At 37.0% G+C, this 27,674-nt stretch overlaps 1 protein-coding gene across 1 annotated transcript in view; it reads left to right on the top strand.

Annotated features, from left to right (window-relative positions):
* The first annotated feature begins 4,353 nt into the window (after nucleotides 1-4,353).
* The window catches only part of SACM1L (SAC1 like phosphatidylinositide phosphatase), a 92,825-nt gene continuing 69,504 nt past the window's right edge, over nucleotides 4,354-27,674 (top strand). Inside the window, exons 1-5 of the mRNA XM_053714469.1 lie at nucleotides 4,354-4,622; nucleotides 12,643-12,740; nucleotides 16,516-16,590; nucleotides 17,695-17,822; nucleotides 18,614-18,763. Of these exons, the coding sequence (XP_053570444.1) occupies nucleotides 4,594-4,622; nucleotides 12,643-12,740; nucleotides 16,516-16,590; nucleotides 17,695-17,822; nucleotides 18,614-18,763 (480 nt within the window). The 5' untranslated portion in view covers nucleotides 4,354-4,593. The remainder of the gene's footprint in view (nucleotides 4,623-12,642; nucleotides 12,741-16,515; nucleotides 16,591-17,694; nucleotides 17,823-18,613; nucleotides 18,764-27,674) is intronic.

Raw genomic sequence — 27,674 nt, 5'->3', positions numbered from 1 at the left:
TCCTCCTTAGGTAGACTTCCCTCCAAGGTCATAATTTGCATGTACAAAAAGAGAGAAGCACTCAACCTGGGAATCGAACACTAGCATAATAGCTATGGCTAGTTACCACCCTAGGAGCAGACTATTTTCACTCAACATGTGCCTTTCACAGAGAACTTTACTTTAGTATATCAGTCTGGTCTTGACTTAACAGTACAGTCCAGTTCCGAAATACTAGATAATCCCTCTTTGAACAAAAGAAACGGCAAAACCCCAGACATACGTTTCAGCGAAGTATGGGCCTCATTAATGAGGTGCATCCATAACCCTCTAGGCATTTTGAGCAACGGATCCACATCTCGTTTCCCACATCACCCTTAGGGAGACTTCCCTCCGGGTCATAATTTACATATACAAAAAGATCAACTTGGGCACGAACAATAGCATAATAGCTTATCTTTGGTTTAGTTACCACCCTAAGTATATGGCTGCACCTCACTGACGAAGTCCACACTAGGCTAAAATATACATCGGGGTTTTGCCGTTTCTCTCGTTCAGAGAGGGATTGCCTGGTATTTCAGGACTGGACTGTACTTCTAAGTCAGGACCAGACTGATATACTACAGGAAAGTTTTTCACTGTGAAAGGCACATGTTGAGGAAAAAGAGGCCGCTCCTAGGGTGGTAACTAACCAGAGAATACACTATTATACTATTGTTAGTTCCAGGTTGAGCGCTTCTCTCTTTCTGTATATGCAAATTATGACGCTGAGGGAAGACTTCCTAAGGATGATGCGGGAAACCAGACGTGGACCCATTGCTCAATGTGCCTAGAGGGATATGGCTGCAGCTTACTAACGAGGTCCACTTTAAGCCGAAAAAAACACATCTGGGGTTTTGCCGTTTCTCTCTTTCACAGGGGGATTGCCTGGTATTTCGGGACTGTACTGTTAATTTAGGACCAGACTTATATACTACAGGAAAGTTCCTTTCTGTGAAAGGCAATTGTTGAGCGAAAGGAGGGTGCTCCTAGGGCAGTAACTAGTCATAGAACAAGCAATTATGCTGTAGCTTGTCCCCAGGTTGAGTGCTTCTGTCTTTTTGTATTCGCAAATTATGACCCGGAGGGAAGTCTCCCTAAGGGTGATGCAGGAACCAGACATCAGTGTCTAGAGTGATATGGCTGCACCTCACTGATAAGGCCCACTCTAGTCCAAAATATATGTCTTGGATTTTGCCGTTTCTCTTGTTCAAAAAGGGAATACCTGGCTTTTCAGAACTGGACTGTGCTGTTAAGTCAAGACCAAACTGTTATTCTGCAGAAAAGTTCTTCTGTGTGAAAGGCACATGTTGAGCAAAAAGAGGCTGCTCCTAAGGTGATAACTAGCCATAGAACAAGCTAGTATGCTATTGTTCGATTCCCAGCTTGAGTGCTTCTCTCTTTTTGTTCATGCAAATTATGACCCTGAGGGAAGTATCCTTAAGGGCGATGCAAGAAACCAGGCCCGTTGCTCAATGTGCTTAGAGGGATATGGCTGCACCTCACTGATTGAGGCCAACACTAGGCCGAAACGTACGTTTGGGGTTTTGCCATTTCTCTCGTTCAGAGAGGGATTGCCTGGTATTTCTGGACTGGACTGTATTGTACTGTAAAGCAAGACCAGACTGATATACTACAGGAAAGTTCTTCTCTGCGAAAGGCACATGTTGAGCAAAAAAGAGGCTGCTCCTAGGGTGGTAACTAGTTAGAGAACAAGCTATTATGCTATTGTTTGTTCCCAGGTTGAGCGCTTCTCTCTTTTTTTATATACTTCAGCTGCTGTCCAGCTGCAAGTTAAAAAAAAAAGAAAGAAAAAGGAATAGCCAATCAGCATTAGCAGTGTGGAGTTCATGCTTTCCATTGCTGTGATCTCCTGAGATTTCACTGAAATCTTGTAAGATTTCATAATAAAGTTCATTAAACTGAATAGGAAAATAACATGACTGTTCCTGCACATGCCAGATGCACACTTCCTTTAAAGTCCTGGGAATAGCATACTGATTGGCTGCATAAAGTTTCTTCCAAAGACAAACAGGATTACTTTAGAGACCATCCTGGAGTCATTTGATGATCATCAAACTACTTTAGAAGTCATTTGCACATCACCAGGCTTGTAAAGTCATCAGCTAAGGTAAAAAAGTTCTGAGTGATGACTTCAGAATGTTTAGCAGATTACCTTACTGATTACTTCACAAGCATAAACAGCCAGTGAATGACTCTAGAGTCATCTCATTTAAATATTTTGGCTTGTCGGCATACTTCAGGATGGCTTCTGATGACTAGTCTGGAGTCATGATGACTTCAGAATGAGTCCAGCAAGATCATCCTTTTTGACTAGGGTTTACAGTCAGGTGTGAATAATTATGAAATGTTGTGGTAAAATATCTTCTTTTTTAAATAGAAATGTTAAAGGGACATGAAACCCACATTTTTTCTTTCATGATTTAGAAAGAGAATGCAATTTTAAACATCTTTCTAATTTACTTCTATTATCTAATTGGTTTTATTCTTTTGATATTCTTTGCTAAAAAAGCATATCTAGATATTCTCAGTAGCTGCTGATTGGTTGCTGCACATAGTGGCCTTATGTGATTGGCTCACCCATGTGCATTGCTTTTTCTTCAAATAAGGATATCTAAAAAATGAAGCAAAGTAAATAATAGAAGTAAATTTTAACGTTTTTTTAAATTTGTATGTTCTATCTGAATCATGAAAGAAAGATTTTGGGTTTAGTGGTCCTTTAAGGTGATATTTTCTAGTCAGCTTTTTACAGTAATGCTGCATCACTTTCAAATGCTTCAACTTTTGGGAATTATATCCCTTTAATTGTTTTAAAGGTTCATAGTAACCCCCAGCTCCGCTAAACAAGACACGCATGTATTATTTTCTCGCTAAGCTTACTAGCTGTGAAATATCTGTGTTGCTGTGCCCTTGTGCTTTTTTACCTGCATACCCAATAAAATGGACATTTTAACCTGATATACTTTAGTCTGGTTTGTAAGCCTTTTTGCTAGTCCTTTATGCTGTATCCTTTTATTTGTTACCATAAAACCCCTAGCGTATCTTATACTAATGGTTCCTCAAAGCTGTTTTTTTTAGCTAATAGAAGCCCAAGAGTGGCCCTGTTGTTTAAGAAATGTTTCCTTAGTCTCATTATAGCCTCAAAGATACTAAATCCAAAAATGTTATTTAATGATTCAGTTAGAGCATGCGATTTTAAGCAACTTTCTAATTTACTCATCTTATCAATTTTGGTTCGTTCTCTTGCTATCTTTATTTTAAAAGCAGGAATGTAAAGCTTAGGAGTCTAACCATTTTTGGTTTAGAACCTAGGTTACGCTTGCTTATTGGTGGCTAGATGTAGCCACCAATAAGCAAGTGCTATCCAGGGTGCTGAACTTAAAATGGGCCAGCTCCTAAGCTTTACATTCCTGCTTTTAAATAAAGATAGCACAAGAACAAAGAAAAATTGATAATAGGAGTAAATTTGAAAGTTGCTTAAAATTGCATGCTCTAGTCTATCTCAATCATGAAAGAAAACGAATGTTGGTTTAGTATCACTTTAATGCAAAGTCGTCTTGCCTGATGTGATTGATCTCTTTTCACACACACACATATGTAATATTCATTCCTTGTATCTAATTGTAAGTGATTTACCTCAATAAAAATATGAAAACAAAAAAATGCATGGTCATGCAGAAAATACAATTTTATATTGTATTAGCTAAGAATAAGAATCACCTTGCGCCATCTAGCTTTAGTTTGGCGAAGCATATTATTTTTCTTCTTCAAGTTGTAGTTTATACTATAGACATATTGAAGATGCGCATATTTGTTTTTCCAAAAATTAATAAAAATAACACCTCAAATGAACTGATTCACACGAAAGATGCTGGTATTGCAAAGCCTACGGAACATCAGTTTTCCGTTGTTATTGCACAGACGTGGCCTTTTTCCCCGCAAAACATTACTATGTATTGCAATTTTCCTTCTTTTATTGAAGTTTAATAATCATATTTTAGCTATATTTCATATCACGCGCGATAACATATGCTCCTGCAATGAGAAAGGAGAAGGCGCATCCGTCAAATGCAATTATTGTAATGTATGATGACCCCCTGACAGAAAAATAGACCCATACACATTGGATCTACCACTTGGCTGCCAGAAGTACAATATGATGCTATAGGTATTATACACAGAATACACTTGTCACTTGTGTCAGCCAATGACAATTACAATCCCTGCCCCTTTAGGGAATACCTATGCTTTAACGTCTATTTTCTGCGACTTTTTGAGTAGTTTTGTGTCCATTAACTAATACGTCACGCAAGATCCCGGCAGTAACCTTGTCAGCTGCTGCAACGTCACCGGGCAGTGCCAGGATACCTTAGTAAAGAGCAGGCGTGTGTGTGAATGGTTACGTGTTGGGCAAAGTACGCCCGTAATTCCCATTGTGTTGACAGCGAATAATTGTTTGGTATATGTCCGCACATACACTTTATAGTCTATAGTAGTGACGTGTACGCTAAAGAGCTGTGTACCCGGTGAGAGACAGCTGCATAGTCAGTGATCATGGCGCTGGCTTATGAAAACCTGAAACTGTAAGTATATGCAAGTTAATGAGACATCCAAAAATGTCCATAAAATAAAAAAGAAATATAAAGAAAACCATAATATGCTATGAATGATTTGCAAAACTTTGATCCCAGCTAAAACTAATACAAAAACAATAATCTATTTTTACATGATCATGTAACTTTATTTTAGTATTTAATGGTTAGGGAGCTGAATCTGGTTATATCATTTTAGAGTCGATTGAAACTACAAAGGGGGCAGGACCTTTAAATTCCAGTATATGATGCTGCCATATTTCTATATGAGTCTATCAGCGTTCAAAAACAAAATTTAGTAAAATATTTAGCTTTATTTTTATAGGCAAATAAATATATTACTTACAATACAATAACATGTTATCAAACCTCTTAGAATGTGTTTTGAAAAAACATATAAACCCCAAGGCAGAACATAGAGTGATCTGAGATGTCATTGCAGAAAATGCAGCATGTCTGCAGAAAGAACAGGAGCTGTTAACACTTTAACTTTTCAGTGCTGCACCACATTAGGCTGTTCTTCTTAAACAGAGCTGTTCTCTGGCTGCATTGTATAAGTTTTCCTTAACACAGTGCATCCAGAGCAAAGTGCTGTTTGAAGACAACAGTCAAATATGCAGCAGTGCATTGATTGTTGTCTGGTTCTGAGATTTTTGCAAGCTCGTTCCCTAGCTTTTCACAGTCTGCAAAACTGTTTTTCTCTGAATGTAAGATGTTTATATGAGCAATGCACCGTTTTTATTACTACATTGTTACGTTAGACTAAGAGAAAAGGAAACAGATTTATTCAAGAGACATTTTACAATTACTTTTTTTGTCTGCAGCTAATTTGCAATGCAATTTTCAACTACTGCACTAGATTATACAACTTTAAATATTGCTTTATTCTCCAGTTAACCAACACATTGCAGTTGATCTGGTTCTTTAGTGTAACTGACAAGTTTACAATTTTATTTAAAAATGACCTGCAGAAAAAATTTCACTAAAAAAATCTCATTGCAGAAAGTGAAAAAAGTCCTGTCTCTGTGCATATAAATATAAAGCTTTAAACTAATGCTTATTCTTTTTGGTCTTTCCTAACATTTCAAGTGGCCAGAATGGATCCTTAGAAAATTGTATCCCTTTGCATTTTTGGCTGATATTAAAATATAAGATTGTTTTAGAAATCATTGATTTACAGTAAATTTGTGTTAATGGGTCATTGATGTATTTTTTTGTGTGGAAAAGATGACATTCTGAATAATGTATTACAGTTTATATTTTGAAGAACAGATGTTCCCGTTGGGCATGTCACTGTCTGTCTATTAGAGGTGTGCTTTTGTCCTTGGCCCATAAACAATCTATACCAAAAGCATTTTCTTCACATTCATTAAAAAAAAAAAAAAAAAAAAAAAAAAAACAGGTTTAACCTTTCAGCCAATTTTTTTTATATATGTTTTAAATAGTACCTTTTTTAATTTATGATATATATTATACTTATTGTTTTGTCAATGTGACATATACAGTGAGTTGCATATTCATTCAGCTTTTTGTGATGCTTGTATATGTTTTGCAGTGTTTAAATTATGAATGCTTTAGATTATGCAAATCTGATCTGGCCTATAGCATTTGATAGCACTGATGTCATTCAACATAGTACATATGAATGAAATTGAAATGCTTTTGTTTGTCATACAAATTTATAGTACTGGTGTAACCCCTGGGCCTCAGAACAGCATACACGTAACACTAGGCCCTTGTTATAGATTTGAAATGTCTATTTGAATACATAGGGGCTTTTTCCAACAACACCTTATGCAACTTTTCAGTGCAGGATGACTAGAGTTTCTGCATTCTTGTCTTCTGTAGATCATAATTTTACTAAAAAATCCAAACACAAAGCTTGTGCAGAACTGAACGTGGGAAAATGCTATTTGGTTGTTTTTTGTTTATAAAATTTGACTGTTTATAGCAAATGCTTTTTTAAAGTGACAGTCTACACCAGAATTTTTATTGTTTTAAAAGATAGATAATCCCTTTATTACCCATTCCCCAATTTTGCATAACCAACACAGTTATATTAATACACTTTTAACCTCTGTGATTATCTTGTATCTAAGCCTCTGCAAACTGCCCCTTTATTTCAGTTCTTTTGACAGACTTGTAGTTTAGCCAATCACTGCCTGCTCCCAGATAACTTGACGTGCACGAGCACAGTGTTATCTATATGAAATACGTGAACTAACACCCTCTAGTGGTGAAAAACTGTTCAAATGCATTCTGAAAAGAAGTGGCCTTCAAGGTCTAAGAAATTAGTATATGAACCTCCTAGATTAAGCTTTCAACTATGAATTCCAAGAGAACAAAGCAAAATTGGTGATAAAAGTAAAATGGAAAATTGTTTAAAATGACATGCTCTATCTGAATCATGAAAGTTTATTTTGGCCTTGACTGTCCCTTTAACTTGCTTTGTTGCCCCCCCCCCTCATTGAGCACTATATGTTTTTATCATTTATTGTTTCTTTTGAAAAAGTTACAAGGATCAAATTATCAAAGATATATACATATTATTGTGCTTAAATAATTTATAGAGCCACATTATACTTGCAAGGAACTACAATTAAAGGGACAGTCAACACCAACATTTTTATTGTTTAAAAAGATAGATAATGCCTTTACTACACATTTCCCAGCTTTGCGCAATCAACATTGTTATATTAATATACATTTAAAACTCTTAATTTCTGACTGTTTCTTAGTAACTACAGGCAGCCTCTTATCACATGCTTTTTATTAGCTTTTCACAACAAGGGACTGCTAATCAAAGTGGGTCATATAGATAACATTGTGCTCTCTCTCGTGGAGTGGTGCATGAACCAGCACTAATTGGCTAAAATGCAAATTAATAGATAATAAATAAATAGCCATGTGATCAAGGGGCTGTCAAAAGAGGTTTAGATACAAAGTAATCACATAGTTTAAAAGTATATTAAGGAAACCCCACAATTTTCTTTCATGATTTGGATAGAGCATACAATTTTAAACAACTTTTCAATTTACTTCTATTATCAAATTTGCTTAAAGGGACACTGAACCCAATTTTTTTCTTTTGTGATTCAGATAGAGCATGCAATTTTAAACAACTTTCTAATTTACTTCTATTATACATTTTTCTTTGTTCTCTTGCTATCTTAATTTGAAAAAGAAAGCATCTAAGCTTTTTTATTAGTTCAAGACTCTGGAGAGCACTTGTTTATTGGTGGATAAATGTATCCACCAATCAGCAAGAACAACCAGGTTGTTCACCAAAAATGGGCCGGCATCTAAACTTACATTCTTGCATTTCAAATAAAGATACAAAGAGAATGAAGAATATTTGGTAATAAGAGTAAATTAGAAAGTTGCTTAAAATGTCATGCTCTATCTGAATCAGGAAAGAAAAAAATTGGATTCAGTGTCCCTTTAATTTTCTTGTTATCCTTTGCTGAAGGAACATGATTGCACTGCTGGCAGCTAGCTGAACACATCTAGTTAGCTAATCAAAAGAGACAAATGTGTGCAGGCAATATGTGCATATTTTTATTTCAAGAAAGGAATACCAAGAGAACGAAGCACATTTGAAAATAGAAGTGAATTTAAAAGTGTCTTAAAATTACATGCTCTATCTAAATCATGCAATTTTAATTTTGACTTTCCTATCCCTTTAATATAACCATTTTGGCTGTGCAAAACTGTGGAATTGGAAATAAAGGGATTATCTCTCTTTTTTTTTTTTTATACAATAAACCATTTTGGAGAAGACCGTCCCTTTAAATTGCTTCCAGGATTTCTTTCCTCCATCCACGTTTGACAGCACTTCAGTAGTACAATATTGAGTTTACCTAAGAACGTGCCATATATATTGTCTATCTTGTGCACTGTGACATATAATAGCACCTTATCTTTTCTTCAGTCTTAGAGAATGGAAAGCACTTTGAATGGAGTGTCAACATTTTAGTAGCCAGGGATGGTTTGTCTACTTTCTTAAAATACCATAGAGGACTTTAAAAAGACAAGCAGGTGCTATAGGTACTTTGTAAACCATATTACTAAAATATGCATTTTACTTGGTATTTGTATGATAAAGGCCGGTCTAAATGTTATAGTAGTAATCGAAAGTTTATGAGCCGGCTCACTTCTGGACCACTATATGGCAGCAGTTTTGTAAGAGTGTTCTCCATTTACAAGAACACTAGATGGCAGCACTTATTTCCTGTCATGTAGTGCTCCAGGTGCCTACCTAGGTATCGTATCGCCTCAACAAAGAACCAAATTTGATAATAGAAGTAAGTTGGAAACTTCTTTAAAAATGGTATGTTGTGTCTGAATCACAAAAGAAAATGTTTGGTTTTCATATCCCTTTAAGCTTTCAATTTAGCACTGACAACTTTTAAAATTAAAATATATTTTAAAAATGCTTCTAATTATATTTGAATGGCACTGCTGTAGGCATGCAAGCTGGGAAATGTGTATAGTTAAAGGGACATAGAAATCCCTGTAACAAATAAGGAGCATTACAAAATTATCAGTGTATTAGCTGAAAAAACAAAAGCATTTACCTGTCAAAAAGCTGCTTTTGAAGCACCTGAAACACCAAAGACAACTGGTTATGGTGCTTCCTACACTAATCTATCTCCTGTAAATGATGTTTTTATGCCCAGGCAATCAGCAGCTGATATAGATATTATTCATGGGAGCACATGTGACAGAGTCAGCTGTGCTTAAAGTGTTTTCAGACACTGCAAAGGTGACTTTTTGACATGTAAGTGCTTCTTTTTCTTTTTTAATAAAGCACCTAAACTGTAAACCAGGGGTCGACAAATCTTTTTAAAATTTTTGAGTCAGTAGCCAGACAATGATATTTGTGTATTAGATATTTGGAGAGTAAACCAAAAAGTTAGGAGCCATGAGTAAAATTCTAGGAGTCATTGGCTCACTGGCTCCTGGATTTGTCAAGCCATACAGCCCTTTTCCTGCATATGAAAAGACCAATTAGGCAAACGGGAGCAAGCAGGAATCTGTAGACATTAGTATACATTTAAAACTTTGGGACTTGGTTAGGAGAATTAAAATCAGCAGGATTTCATTTAAAAATAAGCAACACTATACATTTTTACAAAAACACAACCAGATATGCTATATACATGGATCATAGACAAAACATTTATGCAAAGGGAAATCTAGTGTGCAATGTCCCTTTTAAAAGTATTGCTCTAAATGAATAATATAATTAACAGTGACGAGTTGTCGTATGACGTCGTCAGTGACAGTTCTGTACCCTACCACTGCCTTTAATGTAAAATATGTATTATTTACAATTTTATATAGTTATGATTATTGTGATGTCATCACTGATGTCCTGTAAAATAAGTAGTGATGTAACTGATAGAAGCCAGAAGTAAGATTCTAGGAGCTTATAACATTTGAGATGAATCTATATTTACTCATATTCAGACATTCTCCCATCCCCCCCCCCTAAAAAAAAAAATAGGTGTCATTACTTAATACATTTATTTCTATTTAGAAGCTAAATTTAAAATGAATACAAATATTTTTTTGTCATTGTTGCATCTAAATGAGCAATGTCCCATTTGATTTTGTACTTGTGGAAACAAATCCATGTCAACCAGCAATATTGTGGATATTGTCTTTGTTAAAGCAGTTCGTAAACGAGCATTAGCAAAAATACGTGTTACAACCTCGAGTGTCCGACACTCCATTTTGCAACATGTATTTTTGTTAATGTCAGTACCAGTATAAAATGCTTTACCTTAACCTGTTTCTAAAATTAAATCAGTAAATTGGATGTCTTTTTAACCCCTTAATGACCACAGCACTTTTCCATTTTCTGTTCGTTTGGGACCAAGGCTATTTTTACATTTCTGCAGTGTTTGTGTTTAGCTGTAATTTTACTCTTACTCATTTACTGTACCCACACATATTATATACCGTTTTTCTCGCCATTAAATTGACTTTCTAAAGATACCATTATTTTCATCATATCTTATAATTTACTATAAAAAAATTATAAAATATGAGAAAAAATTTGAAAAAAAACACACTTTTTCTAACTTTGACCCCCAAAATCTGTTACACATCTACAACCACCAAAAAAACACTGTGCTAAATAGTCCTGAGTTTAGAAATACCCAATGTTTACATGTTCTTTGCTTTTTTTTTGTAAGTTATAGGGCCATAAATACAAGTAGCACTTTGCTATTTCCAAACCATTATTTTTCAAAATTAGCGCTAGTTACATTAGAACACTAATATCTTTCAGGAATCTCTGAATATCCATTGACATGTATATATTTTTTTTTAGTAGACATCCCAAAGTATTCATCTAGGCCCATTTTGGTATATGTCATGCCACCATTTCACCGCCAAATGCGATAAAATACAAAAAATCGTTTACTTTTTTACTAATTTTTTTCACAAACTTTTGGTTTCTCACTGAAATTATTTACAAACAGCTTGTGCAATTATGGCTTAAATGGTTGTAAATGCTTCTCTGGGATCCCCTTTGTTCAGAAATAGCAGACATATATGGCTTTGGCGTTGCTTTTTAGTAATTAGAAGGCTGCTAAATGCCACTGCGCACTACACGTGTATTATGCCCAGCAGTGAAGGGGTTAATTATGGAGCATGTAGGGAGCTTTTAGGGATACTTTTAGCTTTAGTGTAGTGTAGTAGACTACCCCAAGTATTGATCTAGGCCAATTTTGGTATATTTCATGCCACCATTTCACCGCCAAATGCGATCAAATTAAAAAAAACGTTACATTTTTCACAATTTTAGGTTTCTCACTGAAATCATTTACAAACAGCTTGTGCAATTATGGCACAAATGGTTGTAAATGCTTCTCTGGGATCCCCTTTGTTCAGAAATAGCAGACATATATGGCTTTGGCGTTGCTTTTTAGTAATTAGAAGGCCGCCAAATGCCGCTGCATTTCACACGTGTATTATGGCTAGCAGTGAAGGGGTTAATTATGTAGCTTGCAGGGTTAATTTTAGCTTTAGTGTAGAGCTCAGCCTCCCACCTGAAACATGAGACCCCCTGATCCCTCCCAAACAGCTCTCTTCCCTCCCCCACCCCACAATTGTCCCCACCATCTTAAGTACTGGCAGAAACTCTTCCAGTACTAAAATAAAAGCTATATTTGGGCTTTTTTTGGCATATTTACATATGCTGCTGTGTAGGATCCCCCCTTAGTCCCCAACCTCACTGATCCCCCACTAAACAGCTCTCTAACCCTCCCCCTCTGCCTTAATGGGCGCCATCTTGGGTACTGGCAGCTGTCGTGCGCGCTCCCGTCTGTTCCGCCCCCGATCCCGACCCCCTTCCCTCCACTCGGCACATCGATGGCCGCCCACCCGCCTCCCAGACTTTCTCCCACCCACCAACGATACCGGCCACCGATGTCCGGTGCAGAGAGGGCCACAGAGTGGCTCTCTCTGCATCTGATGGCCAAGGGGGTTATTGCAGGATGCCTCGATATCGAGGCATCACTGCAATAACCGGAAAGCAGCTGGAAGCGAGCAGGATCGCTTCCAGCTGCTTTCCAGACCAAGGACGTACGCCACACGTCCTCGTTCATTAACTGTATTTTTTTTGAGGACGTGTGGCGTACGTCCTTGGTCATTAAGGGGTTAAATTTGTATGCACTATCTGAATTAGGGATGTGCATTCGGGCCGATCTGTATGCCGAAAATGGACTCTGCAAGCTGTATTTGGCAATTTTCAGAGCTGTTTTTTTTCTTGTGATAGTGCGACACACTTAGAATTGGATTTGCATAGATAATAATTATATAATTAATTTACTCCTTATATGGTGGATATCATTTTGGATCTATTATACAAGGATATATTATAACAGTGGTAACTAGAATATATGTAAATTTATTGTAAAGTTTACAACAGAAATGTTAGCTAAACCTATTTTTGTATTTTTTTTTCTTTTTTGATTGACACAGTCTTTTTGTTTTTTAGACATGTAACGCCTGAGAAATTTTATGTGGAAGCTTGTGATGATGGAGCAGAGGATGTTCTTTCCATTGATAGGGTTTCCACCGAAGTCACCCTTACAGGTAGTTTTAATGATAACATTTTGTAAAGCTGAATAGTATTTTCATGTTGTTATAAAGGTTTATAATTTATTCATTTTGTTGGTGAGTGTTATTTAGTCATATTAGGGTTCCAAACTATTATTTTTCTTCTATTTTCTATTTATTTCTTTTAAATATCAAATATCTATGGTGATGTGAGTTTCTGATGTTGGATATATCTATCCTAAACTAAGACAGTTGGATGCTACTGTATTATAACTTACAGATTTTTGTTTAGGTTATGAAAAACTATTGCACAGTTGCCATACACCTAGATAACTAACTGTAGTTACTTATTAAACTTCATTTAAATGACCCTTGTTTGTTTTGCTTTAGCTGCAGAGCTGAGTGCTGTTGTCATTCAATAATTCTTTTCTTTTGTCATAATTGTCTTTTCTAAAAGTAGATTTAACTGAACATGTTAAAGGTCTATTCAGTACAGTAGAATTGCATATTCAACAAATGCATAATAAAAAGACAATGCAATACCACCTCCTCTAAATTTCAGATGAGCGTTGTGTGTGTTTGTTTTTCTGACAAATTTCCTTTAAATGTCACTGCTTCTGTATCATGTGACAGCCATCAGCGAATCACAGAGTCATACAAATACACTGAACTCTTGCACATGCTCATTCAGGATGGAATTGATTTAAATCATGGTTTTATATATATAAAGTTTTAATATTTAGAGTAATAACTTTTCAGGTTATTTTTCCATTTATATCATAAAATTAATGATTTGGTTATATATCTTTAGAAATACATAGATAATTATAAAATTATTGAGAGGTGAACTATCTCCAGTTTAATAGGTTAATAATTCATATTTGATCAACTTTTCAACTATGCTTTATTAGGAGAAAAATAATCGTTGACTCAATAATAACAATTTTAAATATTTTTATTTAACCAAAGAAAAATAATCATTACCACCATAATAAAAATTTAAATAGTTTTATTTAACTAAAACCAATAACATTATAGGTTTCACTTTCATTCTTACTGCATGCCTCTCCCTCCGCACACCTAGGTCATTGTGCAGATCGTTCCCACTCCAAACTATTTTCTTTTCATAGAGCTTCTTGAAACTTTGTAAGGTGTTATTATGTGTACAGAGATGCAGGGAAAAAATAGGATTAAATGGACAGTAAAGTAAAAATTTAAACTTTTAGGATTCAGATGGTGCGTACAATATTAAACGACTTTTACTTCAGTTTACTTCTGTAAATGAATTTACTTCATTCAATTGGTATCCTTTGTTGGAAAGCATACCTAGGTAGGCTCAGGAACAGCAATGCACCACTGGGAGCTTGCTGCTGATTGTTGGCTTCACATATGTGCATCTTGTAATTGGCTCACCCAATGTGTTCAACTAGCTTTTAGTAGTCGATTTCTGTTCTTAAATAAAAAAAATTGTTTGCTCTCTCTGAATCATGAAATAAAAGGTTGGGGATATGTCCTATTAAGGTCTACTTTTAATCTCTATATTTTTATTTTATAACATTTTTCCTGTGAAGAATAGGCATGTTATTTCTGCAGACCCAATTGCACAGTTTTGAGAATGATAAAACCAATATGTTGTGACAATTAAGCCTATCCACCCAGCCGTATCTATGGGAAGGGTGTGAACATGAAGGGGTTAATAGCACTCAGCCCCTTAACCTTTATCTCTACAAAGGACATAAAGTGACACCAAAGTAACCCCAAATCCTGCCTACACCACCCCAGTTATCAATGCTGCCACCACCAAGAATTTTGAATTAAGGGTGTCTTGAAAACCTAATAACTCACACAACTAACAATTGAACACAATATCTTAACTTATTTCCAAGTTCTTGTAGATATGTGGAGAACCTCTTTCAGGTGTTACCTCTTCTGGTCCCAGGCAAGTTCTGAATACTTTTTCTGTAACATTCAGTTATATCTCAGTTTTCCTTTGTCTTGTCAAGACCACTGCCCTTGTGTTAATTTACGATCATTCAACCACTCAGATCCAGCCTTAAAGGGACATGAAACTCCATATTTTTCTTTCATGATACAGAAAAACATACAATTTTAATCAACTTTCCAATGTACTTCTATTATTTAATTTTGCTTCCTTCTCTTGTTATGCGTTGTTGACAGGTTTATCTAGGTAAGCTCAGGAGCAGCAATGAACCTAGGTTATAGCTGCTGATTGGTGGCTGTATATATATATATATATATATATATATATATATATATATATTATATCAATTTTTTTATTTTTTTTATTGGCTCACCCACATGTTCAGTTAGAAACCAGTAGTGCATTGCTGCTCCTTTAACAAATGATTCCAAGAGAATGAAGCAAATTTGATAAAAACGGTAATTTGGAAAGTTGTTTAAAATTTTCTGTTCTACCTAAATCATGAAAGAAAGTTTTTGGGTTTCATGTCCCTTTAACTCCCAGTATCAAGAAATACCATGTACCAGGAGGAGGGGGTGGAAGTGGAGTCTTGAGACCACAGCATTCCTAAACAAACACAGATTCCACACAAAGAAAGAACAGTTTAGATTAACACTGGCAATGCTGATACTACAATACCACCTTTGCTGGGTAGCTGATCCAGGTATCAACTACTACTACTCATGAGTGTATCATGCATGGCATATGTAAAAAAAAAAAATATCTTCTAAATTGCAAAAATGCCCAATATAATCTTGCAGAAACCTCTTGGAGAGCATGATATAGCCTCATTCTACATAATTAAAAATTATTTCAGGCAGCACTCCCCAGGTCTAAAACTATCCATAATTTATTAGATAAACATTTAGAATGTTTCAAGGTGTTACTCACATCATCAACTAGTGTGAAACAAACAGTAATCCCTTACCAGAATATATAACCTTCCACTCGTATAGTATACTGTCACACCTGGGAACGGTAACATTATCTGCACTAGACTAGCCGAGTTGTCTCCATAGAAATCCAGTGCGGCATCACATAAAATTAGTCAAACATTAACAAACAAAAAAATCAAGAAAGCAGCAATAAAGAAAAGTATGCATGATTGGCAAGCACTTGACAATCTATATGGACCTTTACAACTTGAACATGCAAAGGAAATCATACTAACTTTGTAAAAGTAATTCAATTCTACAAGTGAAGTTCAAATTCTACTACTATCTTGAACGTGTCACATCAAGTACCTTTAAGGCTAAGATATACATAATCATATATGACATGTATCATTTACACACACACACACACACACATAATGTGGGAAGAACCAGGAAAAATTTCTTGTATAATGACTGTAAAGCCTTGATTTGATTGAGAACATCGATTTGGTAATCTGCAAAGAAGAGAAAAGTGGGTCAGTAGTCCTATTAGACTATACTGTGTGCCGTTACACAGAGCTAACTTCAGCGGCTCCGGCCGCCCACTGCACAACAATCTCCTTCAATGAGGTGATGTTTGCACCTCTGAACCAATAGCGGTGCGTGCATACAGAAACCTGTCAGCTGACATGCAAGGCTATTGGTTCACATATACATACACACACACACACAATTTCTATTGATTTTATTTTTTTATGTAGCCAGCTTTGTTAAAAAAAAAAAAAAAAAATTAATGTATTCACTATTTTTTTTTATTTTGTTTTTAGCCAAATTCTAAAACAACTAAGTTTGCAACCATGTATATTTTTAAAAGACAGTTTGATTTTATGATACAATTACATTTTAGTTTGTATGGATTTTTCCATTAGACTTAAAATTCTGTTTTATTTTTCAGTCAAAAAGGACATACCTCCATCTGCAATCACACGACCAATTTATGGGATTCTGGGAACAATACGACTAGTTGCAGGTAAGTGGGGTTGATATTTTAGCACCGTTTGTGGTGCATGTATGCGTCTTAATTATTTTTAAGATATAATATATCCTTTTGATTGTACCTCCTTCCTGGCTACTAATATTTTGGTCAAACATGAAAGAAGGTGGTTGCTAAATGAGCTATGCTAAAACCAAGAAACTCTACTTTCATTTAGAGTGTTATTAATATGGTTGGTGAAGTGTTAATATTTCAGTTCATATTTTACAGAATGGCTGCAAGACTGGAGTAGTCTGATGAACCCCTAGTACAGGGCGTCAGACAAATGCTGTTGTATTTTTTTTTTAATGTATAATAATTATTTTGATTAATTTTACACTTGTGCAACCACTTTCTTTCCTGTGGTGGCTTGCAGTTTTGCTTGAGGCCGTTTACAATGGGCATGTGTTTGGTACAGAATACCAGTGGATTGGCTGCCCCTGTAAGTGGTAGTTTATGGCATCTTCTTTAAAGGAACATTAAACACTAAATAAATGATAGACGGAATGAAGCATTCAAAGAAGAGATTAGTCTGAGAAAAACATTTAGATGTTTTTTTAAGTTTCATTAGTTTAAATATTGACAAAATAAGTATAAAGTTTTAGTTTTATAAAACAATGGGGTCTACCATGTTGTAACTTAGGTTTCTTTCTTTGCTGTGGCTAATTAGTGACCTATTTATAACTGGCCATAGAGTGTGCAGCCAATGGCTGTGTGGAATATAATAGTGCTCTGCAATTTCATTTCTAAAATGAGCTGAAAAGCTCACAGTTTCAGAATGGAATTGTAGGAAAAAGGGACAAAATAAATAATGAAAGTACATTGCAGTTTATAATTGCAGTTTTATAATTTTATATTACCATCTCAAAGTGTTTAATGTCCCTTTAAATAAAGCTTGTCCGGCCAGTTCCTAGATGGGGAGAGAACACATTCTGAAATATTTCACTAAAATGATTTGTTAGCATTAGTATGTGTATGGGTTTAACTTTGTCCCTCCACAGATATTTACTAATAAGATATGTGATAGATGTAGCCCTGCAATTTGATATGGTAATATTGTTAGTAAAATATATATATTTTTTTTTATTTCTTCTTTACCAGGAATGTATTTGATTGTGATAACACGTAAGAAGAAAGTAGGAGAACTTCTTAATCAGCCAGTTTGGAAAGCAGTAGACTTTGACATAATTTCTTATAAAAAGACAATGTTACACTTAACAGATACCCAGGTAAGAAGTAAAAACCAATGCGCCTGTAGGCTTAGCCATTATGCTGTAAATTATGACTTTCCAAAAATTATTCAACAATAATCCTTAAAGTGATTGTAAGGTTATGCAGTTTAAACGAAGTATGTAAAATGAATCTTAAAAAAAGAGCACTTTCATTCATTTTTATTAAAGACGGTTCCTTAGTTAAATAATTGCCGTTTTCTTATGGCAAACATCCCGCTGTTCCTTCGCCTGCATCTCATTCTGTATTTCGTTAATCGATTATGAATCTGGCTTCATCCAATCATTTCGTGACCCATGAGCTGGACGCAAAATTAGCTTTGTTCTCTTGGTATCCATTGTTGAAAAGCCTGCATAGGTAGACTCGGAAGCAATGCACTACTGCTTGTCTCTGTCTCACCCAATGTAATTCAGCTAGGCCCCAGTTGAGCATTGCACTACCTCAACAAATGATTCCAAGAGAATTAAGCAAATCTGATAATAGAAGTAAATCTGAAAATGGTATGATACATTATTTTGTAGCACAGCTGATAAACATCTCCACCTATTTTTAAATTTGGAGAAAAAATATCTTATCTAACTTATCAAGAAGTTGGACAGTTGGTTCCATGCAGTGGTCTTAGCAGAGTGGAACCTTAATTGTGGGTTGTATCTGTCCTTGCAATACAAGTTTCTGCTGTGTAAAAGGAAGTACAAACATGAATATTGAGGTATATATATATATATTTTTTTGTTCTACGTTTCTGATGTTGGAATAAATATAAGTACTGACTGACTGCTTTTATTAACAGTTGCAGGATAATAAAGTCTTCCTTGCAATGATAAGTCACATCCTGAGCGTTGATGGATTTTACTTCTCTACTACCTATGACCTTACCCACACTCTACAGAGATTATCAAACACTAGTCCTGAATTCCAAGAAATGAGTCTGCTAGAACGGGTAAGTAAAGACACATATTATTTTATTTTTTTATACATGTATTATCATTTTTTCATAGAGTGATGTCACCACATCTGAGTAACTGATGGAGAAGTTGGCTTCTTTAGAGTCATGGCACGAGATTGGTACTCTCCCCTTTTAACATAAAATGAAGGCTGTGACACACTGCAAGTGGAGCGGCGCGTAGCGTGTAGATGCGGCTGTGCGCGCTCAGTGTGTCCTGCCTTTTCATCTCTGAGCACTCTGATGTGTCGGGTTGCGTAGCTGAGCGCTCAGAGATGAAATATCTGAACTTCAGCAGTGATGCGACGCAAAGCAGCTGCTTCGCCTCGTGCCCCATCGCTTGCAGTGTGCCACAGCCTTAAAGGGACACTGTACCCAAAAATTTTCTTTCGTGACTCAGATTGAGCATGAAATTTTAAGCAACTTTCCAATTTACTCCTTTTATCAAATTTTCTTCATTCTCTTGGTATCTTTATTTGAAATGCAAGAATGTGAGTTTAGATGCCGGCCCATTTTTGGTGAACAACCTGGGTTGTCGTTGCTGATTGGTGGATAAATCCATCCGCCAATAAAAAAGTGATGTCCAGAGTACTGAAACCAAAAAAAAGCTTAGGTGCCTTCTTTTTCAAATAATAATAGCAAGAGAACGAAGAAAATCTGATAATAGGAGTAAATTAGAAAGTTGCTTAAAATTGCATGCTCTTTCTGAATTACAAAATAAAAAAATTGGGTACAGTGTCCCTTTAAGTCCCTGGATGCTAGATTTCTTCCTTTTTGACTCTGAGCTCTTCTAACAAGCATTTTTTTCTGGCAAACAAATAAAAGCATATGAAGCCAGATATGTAGGAGGCATCACTGTTAGTCTCTAGTAGCTGACAGCATCTTTTATAGATTGTGGGATATGATCATTGTGAATATTCCTTTTTATTCATAGGTTTTGGGATCTCATTTTGGGACTGTCAGTTGAAAGTGTTTTAGTTCACTCTTGCAAAAAACTTATAGTGCATCTTTTTTCTTCCAACAAGCATTTTGTTATTTTGATGTAATATAAGGCAAAGATAGTCAAACTTAAATTGATATTGGCACATTTCAATTTTGAACATATTTTTATGACAAAATATAATAGCAAACATTAATCTAGTGAAAGCTTTCCCTGTGTGAGCTTTTACTCTGTGTGGGTGAATTTGTAAATTAATATAAATGTAATCATTTACATTCTCATTTGTGATCTCCATGTCCCTTTAGTATTATTGAAAAATAATAATTAATTGAATATGAAACTTCGCAAAAGCATATTGAACTTATTGACAGTTCAGTTGTGGGACTATTGCTGTTGGTTGATTAGCTCACTGTTCATACTTTCTTGGGACCAGCAATGTTCTGCAGGCCCTGAGCAGTATTTTAACCATGTGTTCAGCATTTGTTGGTGAAATGAATGCCAAAAATTACCTCTGTTTGTGGCATTCGACTCCTTTCATACCAGATTTATCAGAGTAGAATAATAAATCCAGTGCTTAAATGAGACAAATTCCACAGATCTTGGCAAAACAAATTTTTTGAATGCTGAAATAATGCAAATAACTAGTTTTAATCCTTTTTGCAGGGGCTAAAACACAGAGTTGTCTGCATTCCAAATTTGTAAAACACATAATTAGTAGTTATTTACTTTTATATTCATTAGTTTAGTTTAGATTTTAAAGAGGTAGTGGAAATATTAAATATATTTTATGTATTCATAAATAGCTTTTTATGGGAAGCAATTTACTTTTTTGACTGAAATATGTAATTGCATGTTGGGGTTATATAATAAAACGGTGGTAGCAAGAGAGGTTACACTTCATGGTATGAAGTAAAAATGCTAAAGAGTATATTGTTTCTGCTTGTCACATGACCTATTTAATTGTTTATGCATTAACATAATTGTTATATGTCACATGCTATCAACCCAGTTTATTTGCTAACTTGCAAAAGAAAAATTACAAGGTTTCCTAATCTTATCTATTAGAAGGCTCTGAGCTCGTATTTATAATCATCACATCCTTGAGCAGTTGTTTCTCCTGTTTTTCCCAGGAAGTGTTTGGCAAAGCGCCTTTCACAGCACATAAAACAAGATTTGGGCCTAGCAACATTAACACTTTCGTCCACTTGAATATATTGTCATATACTTAAAGGGACATAATACTCAAATGCTAAATCACTTGAAACTGATGCAGTATAACTGTAAAAAGCTGACATGAAAATATCAACTGAGCATCTCTATTTAAAAAAGGAAGATATTTTACCTCACAATTTCCTCAGCTCAGCAGAGTAAGTTCTGTGTAAAAAAAAATATACTTCAGCTGCTGTCCAGCTGCAAGTAAAAAAAAAAAATTAAAAAAAAATAAAGAAATTAACTGCAGCCAATCAGCATCAACAGTACTGAGGTCATGCACTGTTTTACTGTGATCTCATGAGATTTCACTTCACTCTCATGATATTTCATAGTAAACTTCCTTAAACTGAATAGGGAAATAACACAAGTGTGCATGAGGCTCACTCCCTTGCCTGTCCCGGGACAGGCATACTGATTTGCTGCTTGAAGTCCCTTTCAATGGGGTGTGAATACTTAGGACATTTTGAAGTAAAATATATTTCTCTTTTACATAGCGATGTTCAGGTGATATTTTCTAGTCAGCTTTTTACACCTATGCTGCATCACTTTCAAGTGTTTCAACATTTGGCTATCATGGCCCTTTAAATAAAGGATATTTTAATAAGAAATGCTATTGGCTAAATAGTTTAAAAGGGATACACTGTTTAATTTAGTGTGTGTCTATATAAGTGAAAAGGACACTCTATTGCAAAAATTGCATGCTCCAATTGCAAGTGCTGCAACTTGCTTTAACACGGCTGGTGGCCGGTGTGGTTATGTGACTGCCACTGCCAAGTTTACATAAGACACAACTTAATAAATGTATTTAAAATGAGTAGTTTTCCAAAGCTAGACTATAAAATTGTAAGAATTAAGTATGTACATTGAAACCTCAAAAATTATAATAGCCAGGGCTAGAGTTTTAGGAGGCATAATTAAATATAAATTTATTGATGTCAGGTACTTATCTGATTCTTCTGATGCAATAGCTTTTTGGAAAATAGTAATAATTATCTTCCATTTATTAACATAGGCAGATTTGGAGCAGGGATAAGGTAGATGTTAAGCTGGTGTATATTTAGGAATTGACAAGCTGGAACAGCCAAGACTTTTATAGTTCTGTCTCCCAATATGTGTATTACACTAATACTCTGTAAGTAAGGAATTCCTTTGCTGATGATCGTGTCACAGAAACCAATAAATACAAAGTTTAGGAAAGTTTTATTGTAGTCTGTCAGGCCCTGCTGAGTTTTATACTTCAAGAGAAGTGCACAACCAGGAAAGAGGAACGGAGCTTATTCTTTGACAAACCACCACCTGGGAGCAGCCTCTTTTAGCCCAATTGTGCATATTACAGTGGAGCACTTTCTTAAAGTATATTAGTGAGGTGGAGCCATATTGGGCAAGGGCTTCCATGTCTGATTTCACCATCACTCTTAGGGAGACATTGTCCAGATTCATAATACATATATACACAGATAATTGCTCAACCAGGAATTAGCAATGGTTCAGTAGCTTGTTCTTTGGCGGGGTAACCACTTGGAAGCAGTTTCTTTTAGCCCAATTGTGCCTTTCATAGTCGAGAACTATTGAAGTATCAGTCTGATGCCACCTAAAAAAACAGTCCAGCTACTTTACAAAAAAAAAAAAGATTTTGGGAAAAAAAGCATTTCCTTTTTTCTTCTGTTATGTGTGATCAGTCCACGGGTCATCATTACTTCTGGGATATAACTCCTCCCCAACAGGAAATGCAAGAGGATTCACCCAGCAGAGCTGCATATAGCTCCTCCCCTCTACGTCAGTCCCAGTCATTCTCTTGCACCCAACGACTAGATAGGATGTGTGAGAGGACTATGGTGATTATACTTAGTTTTTATGACTTCAATCAAAAGTTTGTTATTTTACAATAGCACCGGAGCGTGTTATTACTTCTCTGGCAGAGTTTGAAGAAGAATCTACCAGAGTTTTTTACTATGATTTTAACCGGAGTCGTTAAGATCATATTGCTGTTCTCGGCCATCTGAGGGAGGTAAAAGCTTCAGATCAGGGGACAGCGGGCAGTTGAATCTGCATTGAGGTATGTAGCAGTTTTTATTTTCTGAATGGAATTGATGAGAAAATCCTGCCATACCGTTATAATGACATGTATGTATACACTTCAGTATTCTGGGGATGGTATTTCACCGGAACTACTCTGTTAAAGGTCTCTAATCCTTTTAATAAGTATTTATCATGTTAAACGTTTTTGCTGGAATGTAGAATCGTTTACATTGCTGAGGTACTGAGTGAATAAATATTTGGGCATTAATTTCCACTTGGCAGTTGTTTGCTTTTAATTGTGACAGTTTCGTTTCTCTTCACTGCTGTGTATGAGAGGGAGGGGCCGTTTTTGGCGCTCTTTGCTACGCATCAAAAATTTCCAGTCAGCTACTCTTATATTTCCTGCATGATCCGGTTCATCTCTGACAGATCTCAGGGGGTCTTCAAACTTCTTTGGAGGGAGGTATATTCTCTCAGCAGAGCTGTGAGAATTTCATATTGACTGTGAATAAAAACGTTGCTCTGTAATTTTTATGTCAAATTTAATTATTGTTATTTTACTAATGGGAACAAACCTTTGCTAAAAGTTGTGTTGTTTTAAAGTTTGATGCTATAACTGTTTTTCAGTTCATTATCTCAACTGTCATTTAATCGTTTAGTACCTCTTTGAGGCACAGTACGTTTTTGCTAAAAAAGATTATAACCAGGTTGCTAGTTATTGCTAGTGTGTTAAACATGTCTGACTCAGAGGAAGATATCTGTGTCATTTGTTCCAATGCCAAGGTGGAGCCCAATAGAAATTTATGTACTAACTGTATTGATGCTACTTTAAATAAAAGTCAATCTGTACAATGTGAACAAATTTCACCAAACTGCGAGGGGAGAGTTATGCCGACTAACTCGCCTCACGCGGCAGTACCTGCATCTCCCGCCCGGGAGGTGCGTGATATTTTGGCGCCTAATACATCTGGGCGGCCATTACAGATAACATTACATGATATGGCTACTGTTATGACTGAAGTTTTGTCTAAATTACCAGAACTAAGAGGCAAGCGTGATCACTCTGGGGTGAGAACAGAGTGCGCTGACAATACTAGGGCCATGTCTGATACTGCGTCACAGCTTGCAGAGCATGAGGACGGAGAGCTTCATTCTGTGGGTGACGGTTCTGATCCAAACAGATTGGATTCAGATATTTCAAATTTTAAATTTAAATTGGAGAACCTCCGTGTATTACTAGGGGAGGTCTTAGCAGCTCTCAATGATTGTAACACCGTTGCAATACCAGAGAAACTGTGCAGGTTGGATAAATACTTTGCGGTACCGGCGAGTACTGACGTTTTTCCTATACCTAAGAGATTAACTGAAATTGTTACTAAGGAGTGGGATAGACCCGGTGTGCCGTTCTCACCCCCTCCAATATTTAGAAAGATGTTTCCAATAGACGCCACCACTCGGGACTTATGGCAAACGGTCCCTAAGGTGGAGGGAGCAGTTTCTACTTTAGCTAAGCGTACCACTATCCCGGTGGAGGATAGCTGTGCTTTCTCAGATCCAATGGATAAAAAATTAGAGGGTTACCTTAAGAAAATGTTTGTTCAACAAGGTTTTATATTGCAACCCCTTGCATGTATCGCGCCGATTACGGCTGCGGCAGCATTTTGGATTGAGTCTCTGGAAGAGAACCTTAGTTCATCTACGCTAGACGACATTATGGACAGGCTTAGAGTCCTTAAACTAGCTAATTCATTCATTTCGGAGGCCGTAGTACATTTAACCAAACTTACGGCTAAGAACTCAGGATTCGCCATACAGGCACGTAGGGCGCTGTGGCTAAAATCCTGGTCAGCTGATGTTACTTCTAAGTCCAAATTACTTAATATACCTTTCAAGGGGCAGTCTTTATTTGGGCCCGGTTTGAAAGAAATTATCGCTGACATTACAGGAGGTAAGGGCCACGCCCTACCTCAAGACAAAGCCAAAGCTAAGGCTAGACAGTCTAATTTTCGTCCCTTTCGGAATTTCAAAACAGGAGCAGCATCAACCTCCACTGCACCAAAACAGGAAGGAGCTGTTGCTCGTTACAGGCAAGGCTGGAAGCCTAACCAGTCCTGGAACAAGGGCAAACAGGCCAGGAAACCTGCTGCCGCCCCAAAGACAGCATGAACCGAGAGCCCCCGATCCGGGACCGGATCTAGTGGGGGGCAGACTTCTCTCTTCGCCCAGGCCTGGGCAAGAGATGTTCAGGATCCCTGGGCGCTAGAGATCATATCTCAGGGATACCTTCTAGACTTCAAATTATCTCCCCCAAGAGGGAGATTTCATCTGTCAAGGTTGTCAACAAACCAGATAAAGAAAGAAGCGTTTCTACGCTGTGTACAAGATCTGTTATTAATGGGAGTGATCCATCCGGTTCCGCGGTCGGAACAAGGACAAGGGTTCTACTCAAACCTGTTTGTGGTTCCCAAAAAAGAGGGAACTTTCAGGCCAATCTTAGATTTAAAGATTCTAAACAAATTCCTAAGAGTTCCATCGTTCAAAATGGAAACTATTCGGACAATCTTACCCATGATCCAAAAGGGTCAGTACATGACCACAGTGGATTTAAAAGATGCTTACCTTCACATACCGATTCACAAAGATCATCACCGGTATCTACGGTTTGCCTTCCTAGACAGGCACTACCAGTTTGTAGCTCTTCCATTCGGATTGGCTACGGCCCCAAGAATCTTCACAAAGGTTCTGGGTGCCCTTCTGGCGGTACTAAGACCGCGAGGGATTTCGGTAGCTCCGTACCTAGACGACATTCTAATACAAGCTTCAAGCTTTCAAACTGCCAAGTCTCATACAGAGTTAGTTCTGGCATTTCTAAGGTCGCATGGATGGAAAGTGAACGAAAAGAAGAGTTCTCTTTTTCCTCTCACAAGAGTTCCATTCTTGGGGACTCTTATAGATTCTGTAGAAATGAAGATTTACCTGACAGAAGACAGGTTAACAAAGCTTCAAGATGCATGCCGTGTCCTTCATTCCATTCAACACCCGTCAGTAGCTCAATGCATGGAGGTGATCGGCTTAATGGTAGCGGCAATGGACATAGTACCTTTTGCACGCCTACACCTCAGACCGCTGCAATTGTGCATGCTAAGTCAGTGGAATGGGGATTACTCAGATTTGTCCCCTACTCTGAATCTGAATCAAGAGACCAGAAATTCTCTTCTATGGTGGCTTTATCGGCCACACCTGTCCAGGGGGATGCCATTCAGCAGGCCAGACTGGACAATTGTAACAACAGACGCCAGCCTACTAGGTTGGGGCGCTGTCTGGAATTCTCTGAAGGCTCAGGGATTATGGAATCAGGAGGAGAGTCTCCTTCCAATAAACATTCTGGAATTGAGAGCAGTTCTCAATGCCCTTCTGGCTTGGCCCCAATTAACAACTCGGGGGTTCATCAGGTTTCAGTCGGACAATATCACGACTGTAGCTTACATCAACCATCAGGGAGGGACAAGAAGCTCCCTAGCAATGATGGAAGTATCAAAGATAATTCGCTGGGCAGAGTCTCACTCTTGCCACCTGTCAGCAATCCACATCCCGGGAGTGGAGAACTGGGAGGCGGATTTCTTGAGTCGCCAGACTTTTCATCCGGGAGAGTGGGAACTTCATCCGGAGGTCTTTGCCCAAATACTTCGACGTTGGGGCAAACCAGAGATAGATCTCATGGCGTCTCGCCAGAACGCCAAACTTCCTCACTACGGGTCCAGATCCAGGGATCCGGGAGCGGTTCTGATAGATGCTTTGACAGCACCTTGGAACTTCGGGATGGCTTATGTGTTTCCACCCTTCCCGCTGCTTCCTCGATTGATTGCCAAAATCAAACAGGAGAGAGCATCAGTGATTCTAATAGCGCCTGCATGGCCACGCAGGACTTGGTATGCAGATCTAGTGGACATGTCATCCTGTCCGCCTTGGTCTCTACCTCTAAGACAGGACCTTCTGATACAGGGTCCATTCAAACATCAAAATCTAACTTCTCTGAAACTGACTGCTTGGAAATTGAACGCTTGATTTTATCAAAACGTGGTTTTTCTGAGTCGGTTATTGATACCCTGATACAGGCTAGGAAGCCTGTTACCAGAAAGATTTACCATAAAATATGGCGTAAATACCTATACTGGTGCGAATCCAAACGTTACTCCTGGAGTAAGGTTAGGATCCCTAGGATATTGTCCTTTCTACAAGAAGGTTTAGAAAAGGGTTTATCAGCTAGTTCATTAAAGGGACAGATTTCAGCTCTGTCCATCTTGTTACACAGGCGTCTGTCAGAAAATCCAGACGTCCAGGCCTTTTGTCAGGCTTTAACTAGGATCAAGCCTGTGTTTAAAGCTGTTGCTCCGCCATGGAGTTTAAACTTAGTTCTTAACGTTTTACAGGGTGTTCCGTTTGAACCCCTTCATTCCATTGATATAAAATTGTTATCTTGGAAAGTTCTATTTTTAATGGCTATTTCCTCGGCTCGAAGAGTCTCTGAGTTATCAGCCCTACATTGTGATTCTCCTTATCTGATCTTTCACTCAGACAAGGTAGTTCTACGTACTAAACCTGGGTTCTTACCTAAGGTAGTCACTAACAGGAACATCAATCAAGAGATTGTTGTTCCATCCTTGTGTCCAAATCCTTCTTCAAAGAAGGAACGTCTTCTACACAATCTGGATGTAGTTCGTGCCCTCAAGTTCTACT

This window comes from Bombina bombina, chromosome 5 (genome assembly GCF_027579735.1).
Source record: "Bombina bombina isolate aBomBom1 chromosome 5, aBomBom1.pri, whole genome shotgun sequence".
Taxonomy (NCBI): domain Eukaryota; kingdom Metazoa; phylum Chordata; class Amphibia; order Anura; family Bombinatoridae; genus Bombina; species Bombina bombina.
This window is presented reverse-complemented; position numbering and strand designations above follow the sequence as displayed.